At 40.0% G+C, this 13,349-nt stretch overlaps 1 protein-coding gene across 1 annotated transcript in view; it reads right to left on the reverse strand.

Moving 5' to 3' along the window:
* The window catches only part of tacr1a (tachykinin receptor 1a), a gene marked incomplete at both ends in the record, with an annotated part of 86,952 nt that overhangs the window by 4,118 nt on the left and 69,485 nt on the right, over positions 1–13,349 (reverse strand). The window contains one exon of the mRNA XM_084308136.1: positions 1,930–2,126. Within this exon, the coding sequence (XP_084164262.1) occupies positions 1,930–2,126 (197 nt within the window). The remainder of the gene's footprint in view (positions 1–1,929; positions 2,127–13,349) is intronic.

Consider the following 13,349-nt stretch of genomic DNA (forward strand, 5'->3'; position numbering starts at 1 on the left):
TGACCCGTATGAGGCTCTTACGGTAGGACTTTGATTGTTTATAGAAGAGGAATGTAATACTATGCAAAACGAAAAATAAACAGTGATTTTACCAGCAGTAAGTTGCAAGCCACTTTCATACGGGGAACCGCAACAATTATTAGTATTATCTTATTTGCATATTGTCTTATTATTAGATAGATAGATAGATAGATAGATAGATAGATAGATAGATAGATAGATAGATAGATAGATAGATAGATAGATAGATAGATAGATAGATAGATAGATAGATAGATAGATAGATAGATAGATAGATAGATAGATAGATAGATAGATAGATAGATAGATAGATAGATAGATAGATAGATAGATAGATAGATAGATAGATAGATAGATAGATAGATAGATAGATAGATAGATAGATAGATAGATAGATAGATAGATAGATAGATAGATAGATAGATAGATAGATAGATAGATAGATAGATAGATAGATAGATAGATAGATAGATAGATAGATAGATAGATAGATAGATAGATAGATAGATAGATAGATAGATAGATAGATAGATAGATAGATAGATAGATAGATAGATAGATAGATAGATAGATAGATAGATAGATAGATAGATAGATAGATAGATAGATAGATAGATAGATAGATAGATAGATAGATAGATAGATAGATAGATAGATAGATAGATAGATAGATAGATAGATAGATAGATAGATAGATAGATAGATAGATAGATAGATAGATAGATAGATAGATAGATAGATAGATAGATAGATAGATAGATAGATAGATAGATAGATAGATAGATAGATAGATAGATAGATAGATAGATAGATAGATAGATAGATAGATAGATAGATAGATAGATAGATAGATAGATAGATAGATAGATAGATAGATAGATAGATAGATAGATAGATAGATAGATAGATAGATAGATAGGTTGATACTTTATTGATCCCCGGAGGGAAATTTAAGTAGACAGTATTTAAGTATCGAAAAACTTCCTAATGGTGGGCTACTCACCTAATGCATGGCTGACATTTGTTAGAAGTGTCATCATCATCATCATCATCATCATCATCATCATCATCATCATCATCATCATCATCATCATCATCATCACTGCCAGATCCGACTTAATTTAATCGGCTATGGTCTCTTATCATCTCTCTACATCAGACGTGGTTGTCATAAGATGGACTGATATCCGCTCCGCGGCTTACACTTATTGAAAGGAAGTTCTTCTTTGGCGATGCAATAGGCCACATTCAGTTTAGTTTCGATTGTTCGCTAGGAATTATGGGATTTGGTGTTGGATGTATGGACTCTACGCAGACGGGGACATGGTCTTTAATCGTACGATAGACTACAACTACCAAGTAGAATAGCGTGGCCAAGATTCACTTCACATGCAAATATTTTTTTCACACAGGCTATCCCACGCAGTAAATTCATTCATCGCCGACAGATTTTTTCATAGCACCGCAACATTATGTCACACTGTATAGCCCTGGTTGTAGGCTAATGTTTTACTATTTTTTTTATCCAATTTGTATGGATTAATTTAGGAGTGACATGCAAATGAAGGGTTGAAATCACTACTCGCAAGGTTGCCCCCAAATATTATTTTCCACTCACACGGGCCATATTAAGGGGCAATTTGCGATAACCTCGTCGCACTGTACAGCCCTGTGTTACAGGGTTAAAAAATATTTAAAAAATAAAATAATTACCGGTATTAATAATAATAAAAATAAAATACAGAATACAAATAAAATAAAAATAGAACATAGTTAAAAAATATAGTATAAACAGAAAATTAAAGACAACAGCAAAAAAAAAGAAGCTAGCAATCAAAGGCCTTTTGAAACAGATATGTTTTCAGGCCTGCTTTAAAAGAGTGTGCGCACACCCACGTGTGCACTGACCTGTCATTGAGGCAGCAGTAGATGATAGGGTTGTACATGGTGGAGCTCATGGCCAGCCACATGATGCCCAGGTAGACCTGCTGGATGAACAGCTCCTCGAACAACTCCGGGAAGAACTGCTGCAGCAGGAAGTAGACGTGGTAGGGCAGCCAGCAGAGAGCGAACGTACACACCACCACAATCATCATCTTCACCACCTAAAACACACGGGAGGATGGAGTTCATATTAGAGAAGACTAGCATGCATGGACGAGAGACTAGCATGCAGTTTGCTTCGGTTTTTAAAGAACATTTGTACCTTAGCTAATTTCCCAAAATGTTGAAGTTTTCCTTTAAAGGAGCCATAATCCGGAAGGAAATCAATAAATGTCATGCATGAGTGTAGCTGCAGCCATGTTATCCAAACATCTTCTGTTTACTGTGTTTTCTTTTAAAGGTATGGTGAAATGGATTCACCTATGACCTTTTGTTTTATTTTCTATTTATTATGGATGTGATATATGACTGATTTACACTGATTGTTTCATATTTGTATGTGTATATCTGTGAGGACCCCAGGAAGAATAGTCAACACGTTGATGATGACTAATGGGGATCCTAATAAACATAAACATAAACATATTGAAAGACTGACCCCAAGTCAGGAGCTCAACGATTTGTCTAAAACAAAGATCCCGTCACTGCCTGCTACCTGCTTTTTGTTCCATGAGTGGAAGTGCAGCCTTTGTTTAAAGTAGGGTGACCATATTTTTATTTCCAAAAAAGAGGACACGCTGGCCCCAGCCTTGAGATAGTTAATGATACTTTGCACAATCGAAGCGGGCATGGCCACCTTCATTTCACTATGCCTTGTGTATGTATGTGATGAATAAACCTCTTGAATCTTGAATCTCTACTCAAAGTTGACTCAAAGATGCCTTATTGTTTTAACCTCTTAACATGCACCCAGAAAAGCTGCCTTTTCTTTTTACTTAAACTTGAGGACTGCATACTTTTTTTGCAAAGCTTATCTTTATACGTTATGCTTATAGCACATGCATAAGCCTGGTCTCTTTTGAAAGATAACATTCTGAAGTTACTAATGCAAAAAAGGAAAAACACTTTTAGTGATAATGAAATAGAGTAGCATATAGGTCTGAACTTGAGTTGAACTTGTGTACTCACATTTTTCTGTAGTGGTTGCAATATCCCAAATTTAAGCACATAACATGCGCCCAGAAAATGGCAATTATTTTACTTGAACTTGAGGACTGCATACTTTTTTTGCAAAGCTTATCTTTATACTCTATGCTTATAGCACATGCATAAGCCTGGTCTCTTTTGAAAGATAATATTCTGAAGTGTCTTACACAATTGTCACGGCCCCCGGTCCTATTGGACCGGCCATCGGACTTTCAGCACCACTCATGAACAATACACTACTGCATTTGTGCCTGTCTATGTTTATTAATTTGTTCTCTGTCATGCTCACTAATCTGTTGTCTGTGTATCTGCTGTCTGTGTTGTGCCCCATTGTCTAGTCTAGTGATTTCTCCCCTGTGTCTGTATCTATGTGTTATTTAGTCTCGTCATGTTTCAGTATATTACCCCAGGTTGTTCAGTCTTTTCCACGCAGCTGTGTCTTGTTCCCAATCACCCTCTTGTGTCAATTAGTCTGTGTATATTAGTGTTGTCTGCCCTGCCTTCCTTGCTGGATCATTACTCATGTTACCCTCGTCCTGTGTGCTGTCAACCTTATGTTTCTCCGTATTCCCCGTGAGTCAGTTTTTGTATTGTTTGCCACGTTCAGTAAAGAACTTATTACTTTCATCCACGACTCGTGCTTCGGCTATTTTCATCCTCCACTACCTCTCCTTGTGTTAAGTCTGCATTCTGGGTTCTACTCATCTCTACCACCAACATGCCAACGAAACGTTCCAGGAATCGTAACACACAATAAAGAAAAATCACTTTTAGTGCTAATGAGTAACATAGGGCTGAACTTGAGTTGAACTTGAACTTGTGTACTCACGTTTTTGTGTAGTAGTTGCAATATTCCAAGATAATATATATATATATATTTTGTATAAGCTGGAAAACAACAGAAATCCATAGCCTGAAGTCTTATGTAGTACAGGTCCAAGTTTTATAAAAATCCGTTCAGAAATGAGTCTTATAGAGACATCCGGGTAAACAGTGTGCCAAGAGAAAAACTCTCCATCTCTCCATTTCCTCATCCAAGTAAATTCATTCGGAATTTGTATCAATTGATCTTGTCTTTGCTTGTACATTTTCACCTACTGTAGATCCCTGATTTGCACACCCCCACGTGGGATATCACTGGAAAGCTAGACTCATTGTTGGCTACAAGTTACAACGCTTACCAATAATTTCCGCAATCGCCGGATGATTGACTTCTGGATCCTCGGAGTCCGGGGTGATAATCTGACGCGCCGCGTAAAAAGTTTATATGTTCGGCGAAAAATGCAGTCCCGAGCCTTCAGACGCTCGCAAAGTGCCGTGAAACTGAAACTGAAAAACAATTAAACCCGGACATTTTCATGAATTTATAAACCCCCCCCGGACGCCACGGACAGGGCGTGAAAAGAGGACATGTCCGGGCAAAAGAGGACGTTTGGTCACCCTATTTAAAGGCCAATAATGGTTGAGTAGGGGAGGTGTTTTGACCAAATCTTTATTGAGCTTTTTTCATTTTATTATTATAATAATAATAATAATAATAATAATAATAATAATAATAATAATAATAATAATAATAATAATAATAATAATAATAATAATAATAATAACTTTCATACATTTTAAAACCATAATGTTTCCCAGTGAAGCAACAAGTATTAAGTAATGCTACACAGGTCGAGCTATGCCATGCTTGCTACTTATGTTTGGTAGCAGTGTTGTTAACAGAGATTGCCAGAAGGACCCGTCTGCCAATAACGACGATATTGTTACATTAGAGATCAAAATGGACCATAACCATTCAACGTTACTGAAGACTGAAGTACTTATGATTACTTTCCATAACCATTTTCTCCATCTATTTCTTTATGACTGCAGCCCCTACAGACGCAATTACCACCAAGAAAATCATGCAATTAACAAGTTCATAAACAAAGTTATAGATCGACAGCCCTATTATAAAGTTTTCCTAGTGATTTATATAACGGCGTCCTAAGCCAAACCTACAGAAAGATAGCTAGCATAACAATAAAGCCGAACTATACTAATAGGTCTAAATTAGGGATGTTCGATATTGGCTTTTTTACCGATACCGATATACCGATATTGTCCAACTCTTAATTTCCGATACCGATATCAACCGATATCAAACGATACCGATATATGCAGGGTTTCCCCCCCCCAAAAAACTTAATAATTTCAGGTAATTAACATTACATATGTCTTGTTGTGGAATTAACATAACATTATGCATACTTTTGACAATAAATAAAATCAGAATTTGTTCTTACTTGCTTGCCTGGGTAAATAAAGGTTATAGAAATGTTAAAAAAAATAAAATAATATTTATTTTTTTTGAAAACCGATACCGATATTTTCCGATATCACATTTTAATGCCAATATCGGCCGATAATATCGGACATCCCTAGTCTAAATGTCTGTTATCTGTGTGTTGCTCACCTATGAGTATGAACAATGTATTTTGCGGGTTGGTTCAGGTTGCTAATGTTACTGAAGCTCCCAATACTAACATGTGTGCTACAAACACAAATTCCCTCTATGCTATCAGGCATATTTAAGCAACCTTTATAAATAAAAGCCAGCTATTTCTGCTTTAGCACAGGATTATTGGGTAAATAGTGGATGGAAGATAAAAAATCTGGTTTGCATCCTAAGGCCCCGTTTAGACGAGCGTTTTGTGAACAGAAACCGCAAAAGTCATCTTGCGGTTTCACTTTAAATTTTACGTTTAGACGAGCGTTTTGGGGTGGAATTCTCCGTGCAGACGACGCTGTAACGACGGAGACCCGCTGTCACACGATTGGCGCATATGTCACATGACGTGCTGTGAAGACCCGCCCTACTCTGCCTCTGATTCGCAGACTGTGGATGGGGAATGTGATTGCACCAAAGCAGAGTCACTCACAGACAGTGGGTCCACTCACGCCGCGGGACAGATTCTTGTGTATTTAACCCTTTCACTGCCACACGACAGCCGGTTGTGTGATAGTAAAGGGGTAACCTTCTGTCGTGTGGCAGTGAAAGGGTTAAAAGTACTGCCAATGTAGCCTTCAGGTGATCTCCGTTGATATAAGTCAGACATACTTGCTTTGTTTACGTCTCGGCTACTGGCGCATACCTGCTACCTGTGACGTAAGCAGTACGCGCGACCAGAGCCGCGACAAACCTTTCGTCATCGTTTTATCAGATTTATACGTTTTAACAGTTTAGACGAGAGCGCAAAGCTTTTGCGTTTCTAGGAATTCCACCCTGGAAGGTAGTCTCACTTTTTTGCGGTTTCACCCCGTAAAAACGCGTTTCCGTATAAACGAAAGGCACATCCGAAAAAATATTTTTGCGGATTCACCTGCTAGCGTTTCCGTCTAAACGGGGCCTAAATCTGCCTGTTACGAGTTGGGTAGGTGTGTTGGACCCAGGTGCAGTGCAGAACGGATAGACGAGAGACAGGTGTTGATTCTCAAACAAAGGTTACTGTTTTATTTGTCGAACATGAAAGGCGTACGCGCCGACAACGGTGAGCAAACAAAAGGGGAGAGTATTTGTCTCCAAAAAGGGGGAATGCAAAGGGGAGAAATCAAGTCTCCAAAACACGCAAAGCACAAACAATAAACTGAACTATATATATATAATAATGGGGGAAGCAAAGGGGAGAAAACGTTGTCTCCAAAACACATCTCGAAATAAACACGACGGGCGACGGTGCTACATAAGCACACAGTAAGTTTACATAATTGAAAAGGCAAGACACGGCAATTACTATACATGGCGAACGAACTTATCCTCCGTGGCAAGGAGCGATAAGGCTTTGACAGAATGCATCACGGTAAGGTTCAGTGATCGACTGGCGATCTGAATAGTAACCAGGAAGAACATATAAAGCCAACTTAACTATACACACCAGGTACCAATGAGTGCAATCAGGGCAGATAGACAGGTAATTACCATCGGGTAACGCTAGGGCTTTTCCTCCCAGAGGAGAGGAAACCCTCAAACCTTACAATGCCATTGTTTGGTTAGCTAGCTACGTCTCACTCGATAATACTAACATTACAGGTATGGTGGTGATATTGCTAAAGTGCATGTCAGACCATGATAGGTTAGCAGGATTGGTTGCGTCATACAAGCGGTTCAGATTTCAAGGAAGTACTCCCCCAGTGGAACAATGTGAAAAAGATGCTCTGATGAAGGTGCGGTTGGGTAGCGCAGTGGACTAAGCACTCGCCTACCACCGCAGAGACTCTGGGATCGAATCCAGCTGCCAGCGGTACCTCCGGCTTGGTCAGTCGTCCCTACTAACACAATTGGCAGTGTTAGCGGGTGGGAAGCCGGTGGGGTATGTGTCCTGGTCATTGTAAACAGTGACTCCTACTTGTCGGTCGGGGCACCTGTTCAGCAGGGAAGAGATCTGGGGGAAATAGCGTGAACCTCTGCACGTGTTACGTTCCCCCAATGAAACTCCTCGCTGTTGGGTGAAAAGAAGCGGCTGGCGACTCCACATGTATCGGAGGAGGCATGTGGTAGTTATACACCCTCCACAGGCCGACAGTGGGGCAATGCGCGCAATGACTAGGAAGGGAATTGGCATAACGACTAAATTATATAATTATTATAAAAGACAATTATACAGTCTGTTATATATGTTTTGTTTATGGAAGTAGAATAATTAAAGATATTGTGGCAGATATCATCCCTCGTCACTTGGTTACGTGGAGGAAGGGCGGTACTATTGCCATGGGCAGAGGAGTTGATTAGGACTGATAGAATACACCTGTCAGGGTTCCCACGCTTGCCTTGAAATTTGTTTCCATGCTACAGTACCTCCTGATTTTCCAGGTACCATATTAAGTGATGATCTATAGGCCCCTGAAGCTTTCCGCCCCCATCCGCGCCCCCCTCCCCTCACACACACAACCCCCTAGGACACCTGACTACTTACTTGATTTAAAAGATGTGCCAGTCAAGTCGACATTGTAAATGCTTAGAGATTATGTCTTATTGATAATATCAATGCATGAAATAATGCATTAGCTGTAGATGAACAACAATTTATTGAACTGGAACTTTGAAACACATGAGCACTGGGATTGATATATGTTCTCTCTTCCACTCCTCTCCTATCTCATCCTGTCCTCTTCTCTCCACACATCCCCTCCCGTGTCCGCTCCTGTCTTCTCTTCCTACTCTTCTCAACTCCTCGCCACTCTTCTCCCTTTTCCTCTGTCATCCTCTACTCTCTTCTCCTCCTCTTCTTCTCCTCCTCTTTCATCTTCGCCCCTCTTCTCTTCCTCCTCCCTCTTTCCTTTATTATTAGTCTTATTAGATTATGAGTCTTACGTAGAAGGGGTAGTATGCCTACTCTTACTCTGTAAAATCTTTTGTAAATCAAACTAATGAACCTAAAAGGGAAAACATAAGTCTGGTTCCCCTGTGGTTCCTCAGTACAGCAACCCCACTAGTAAGCTTAGCTTAACAGTATAGATGTATAGAATCAGTCTAGGCATGATCAATGATTTTTCAAAAATGTCTCACCCCAAATGTTCCTATTTAGTAGTATAATCTTTTTTAAGAAAAAAACAAAAAATCACAAAATAGCTAAAAGTAGATATAAGAATGAATGTTACAAAATGTATCAAGACTAGACTATTCATGTCAACTAGTATAGAAGTAATGTCACAGCCTAATGTGAAAATGTATTGGTAGTTAGCTAGCAATGCAAGCTAGCCAACACTAGCTAGTAGCTAGTTAGTTAGCAAACTGAATGTTGGCTAGCAAGATTACACTCCATGTGCATCATTAACGAAATCCAAATTCAAAACAAACTCAAACTCAAGTTGCTAGCTAGTTAGCAAGATTGCACTGCTTACTAACTAACGTTGATAAACCCAGGTTTACCACACAGTTAAAACACAGCTACAGTACTTACATTTGAGGATAAACTAGCATTTAGAAGTTTCACTAGATGTCAAGGCTCCCGTGTTGGCTGGGAAATGCATGCATTTGACCCTTCTATTGAGATCGCGAGTAGCGTTATTATTCCTGAAAGTCCATATCACTAAGTTGCCTGCATCAAATTCCAACATCCAATATACCATATAGGATGCCAAGAGCAACATGGGATCATCCATTTCTATCTACAGTAAAAGCTGTTCACATAAGGGTTTTTATAAACTCATCTTAATTTTGTGCTCAATAGTTTCATTTTATTACTATTTTACACATCATCCAATACAATTTTCCAGGACAACTGTTTCTATTTCCATGTAAGTGTTCACTTTTGCTCAGTTTCCATGACTTTTCCATACCTCGAAAATGAAAAAATGTATTCCATGTTTTCCATGTTTTCCAGGTACCGTGGGAACCCTGCCTGTGCACCACGTGATCACCCACATCCCACACCCACATCCCACACACACACACACACCCTGGACTGGCTGAGATACCCCCCTGTAAAACTGACCCTGGACCGGAAGACAAACCTTGAGTATTGAACATTCCCTTTTTGTATGTGAGCCTGGACCGTGTATTGACCCTGGACTGTAGTTTGACTACTCTATTGCCTATCGGACCTGTACTTTGGATCAATAAATATCACCTGTTTATTGAAATTGTGCTTGTGTGGACATTGGAATTGTTTGTTTTGGTCCGTGTCTAGCCTGAACACCACAAGGCTCATCACAATATCCAACAGAGTTTTCTTGTATTTAGTTTATTCAAATGTCCACCCATATAGAGTTTTCTGTAGTTGTTCTATCGTCTACAAGCTGAATAAGTTTCCTACCTCATGTAACCTTTACTAAGTTCCTTTTCACAGTTTTCTTTGCTCTCGCAATGTTTATATAGCCTTGTTTATATAATGTATTTTCCACCGGGAAAGTCCACTTAGTTTTACAAATGTGCTACTAATGGTAGAGTAAATTACAGTTGTCATGTCATGCAGGCACGCTGTGTTTTTGTGATGAAAAAAAGAATGATGTACTAGCAAGCATTGTTGTGATGATGAGAAGCAGTGATAAAGCACGGATGATCACTCTGTGTAGCCTATGTTTGGCGGGTGTCTGGTAAATGGATTTGTATTATGTTGAGAGAGAGAGAGAGAGAGAGAGGGGAGAGAAAGTTACGTAAGTGGAGCAACTAAGGAGCGTCACGTCAAACACCCAAATATATTTAGGATCAGGAGATACACCTGAGTATTGAATGTTTGGCCTGATGGTGGTGCTAGAGGAAAGGTCATGGGGTCACCAACATCAATAGGATTCTTCCTCTTGGGGCCATGAATGTGCACCCCAGATTTGAAAAGATTTGGATAAAAGCTCTAAGAGATACACAAATATGAAAATGGAACATTTGGCCTGATGGTGGCGCTAGAGGAAAGGTCATGGGGTCAGCAAAAGGCTTCATCCTACCACGGTCTGATATGTGAATGTGAATGAATGTGCACAACAAATATTAGACCAATCTGCCTTGTAGTTTGCAAGATAGCTGCGGACAAAAAGAAGGACAGACTCACTCACACAGGCAACCGGTTGCATAATCCCTGGTGGAGGGAATTATTGGGCCGGTAACTATGGTAGATTTCAATAACTATACTATTAAAAATAATTAATGAGTAGCCTACCAAGATTCAGGGGGAAAAACTTCAGAAACACAGGACTCAATTCGTGGGGAATTTTGGCTAACTGGCTTCAAACCTACGCCAACGTTCCACAAATCACGCTAAACTCAGTTTCGGCTCAAACAAGGGACTAAACACGTTTCGCAACGCCCTACCCACAGCCGTAAAGGAATGTGAATCCCTACCCTCCTTCAAAACCGCTCTCAAAGAGCACCTACGGGTGGCAGCAATTAGAAACTGGCCCCGGTAAATGCCAACCCCCCCACTCCCCCACCCGAGCCAACCCCCTCTAATGTACATTTTCTTCCCCTTCTGATTTCAATTTTTTATGATGTTCTCTCTTTCTTACATAGTACCATATATTTGTATGTCTCTAAATGTCTTGATGAATTGAAAATGGAGGACCCTTATGTAAACAAGACGAAAGTCTTTTTCTGGTCTGCATCCTCAACATCCAGACGTTGCCTATCACACCGCTCCACACTCCCACTGTCCCGCTCCTAGTCCATCAGTCTCTATGTATATGGACCCACGTGCAGAAACACTTTAGCTGGCAGGCCGGCTCTCGCTCTGTGCCCCGATTGTGGCAAATCATCAGTCCCCCCCTCACTCCATAATGACTCCCTCTTGGCCTGGTGTGAGAAGCATACATATAAATATATTGCATATAATTAGCATTTAGCATTTTAGCATTTCGTTTTTTTAGATTATATATTAGATTAGATTTAGATTATAAGATTATATATTGTAACTATATTTATTGTAGGGCAAATATAACTGAGAGGGCATACATACCCTCATCTCGCACCTTGTTGCCTATTATGCGCATGTCCAGAGTTAATTATATTGTATATTGTATAAGACCAAACTCACAAAACTTGCCACAATTGCAGCTACCACAGGACTACACATCAATAAAGCAAAAACAAAGGAGATGAAGATGAAACACAATTTAGAAGAGGCCGTACAACTGGACGGAGAAGCACTGGACGAGGTGGACACCGTCACATACCTGGGAAGCATCGTGGGGAAGGACGGAGGCAGCGACAAAGACATCAAAGCAAGAATAGGGAAGGCAAGAACAGCATTTTTAATACTGAAGCAAACATGGAATTCAAACCACATCTCCACAAAGACCAAACTCCGCATCTTCAACACCAATGTCAAATCAGTTCTATTATATGGAGCAGAAACATGGAGAACCACACAAGCAACCTCAAACAAACTGCAAACCTTCATAAACAGATGTTTACGACACATCCTGGGAATCTACTGGCCAAACACCATCACAAACAAACAGCTCTGGCAAACCACTCAACAAGAACCACTTGAAACCCTAATCAAACGCAGGAAATGGGGCTGGATTGGACACACCCTGAGAAAACCATCCTCCAACACAACCAGGCAGGCCTTAACCTGGAACCCACAGGGGAAGAGAAAGCCAGGAAGACCCAGAAACAGCTGGAGAAGGTCTGTCGAGGCGGATCTCAAGGAAAAAAGAACATCATGGAAGGAAGCAGAGAAAATCGCCCAACACCGAACCAGCTGGAGAGATTTCATGAATGACCTATGCTCCCCAAAGAGCAAAAGGGTTTAAGTTAAGTAAGTAATATTGTTTACACTGCCTTTTTATTCTATTTTTACTTCTCCACTGTACTATAATTCTGTGACCTGTACCTGTATGTCTTCTATGACCTGTACCTCCCCTCCCCCATGCTGCTATGATGCCTGGTTTTCCCCAAGGCGGGGATCAATAAAGGAATATCTTATCTTAGAATACAAAACATAGAAGGTGTTTTTGCCTCATTCAATCAGCTTAGAGCTACCTACAGTGGGCAGTGGGCATAATTATTATATTATTATTATTATTATACTCATACATTAGCTCATTCCCTGCAATGCCCGAACAGCAGCATATTGATATTCAATTTCCAACAGCTCCACCTGTCAAAGCCTCAATATCTGTTATATGAACCTCTCGTCTACTCTTGATGCATTGAGAGGGGGCGTGGCAGGTTGCTCTGAATGTACAATTTACAGATGATGGATTGGTCAGTAGGGTGATCGTGTCGGTGATATCATTGACCATATCAGTATGGGGCGATGATGGTGATTTATTCTCATCGGTCCAATGAGCAAAACCGGGTCGATGTGAACATCTGATTATTATTTCTCTGTCCGGCTGCCGTTGTGCTGCTTGTGTGTGTGTGTGTGTGTGTGTGTGTGTGTGTGTGTGTGTGTGTGTGTGTGTGTGTGTGTGTGTGTGTGTGTGTGTGTGTGTGTGTGTGTGTGTGTGTGTGTGTGTGTGTGTGTGTGTGTGTGTGTGTGTGTTTTTTTCTTTTTTTGGCCACACAGTTTGTTTGGGTAACATTACTTGCATGTGATGCAGAACAGTATGTGGGCTAACATTGTTTCAGTATGTACAAAAATAGTATGTAGAAAATTTGATTATCATAGAATTATTTTTTATTTCATATCGGTAATATCGGTTGGCCATAACAGAAATGTTAACGGTGCTTTGTTTAGATAAGTGGGAAGTAAGGAGGGGAAGAAGGATGTAAATAACAAAAAATGTTGACCCACAAAACGATAATTAATGATAAATTC

The sequence above is a fragment of the Notolepis coatsorum genome, assembly GCF_963971535.1.
Source record: "Notolepis coatsorum genome assembly, chromosome: 2".
In the NCBI taxonomy this organism is placed as follows: Eukaryota; Metazoa; Chordata; class Actinopteri; order Aulopiformes; family Paralepididae; genus Notolepis; species Notolepis coatsorum.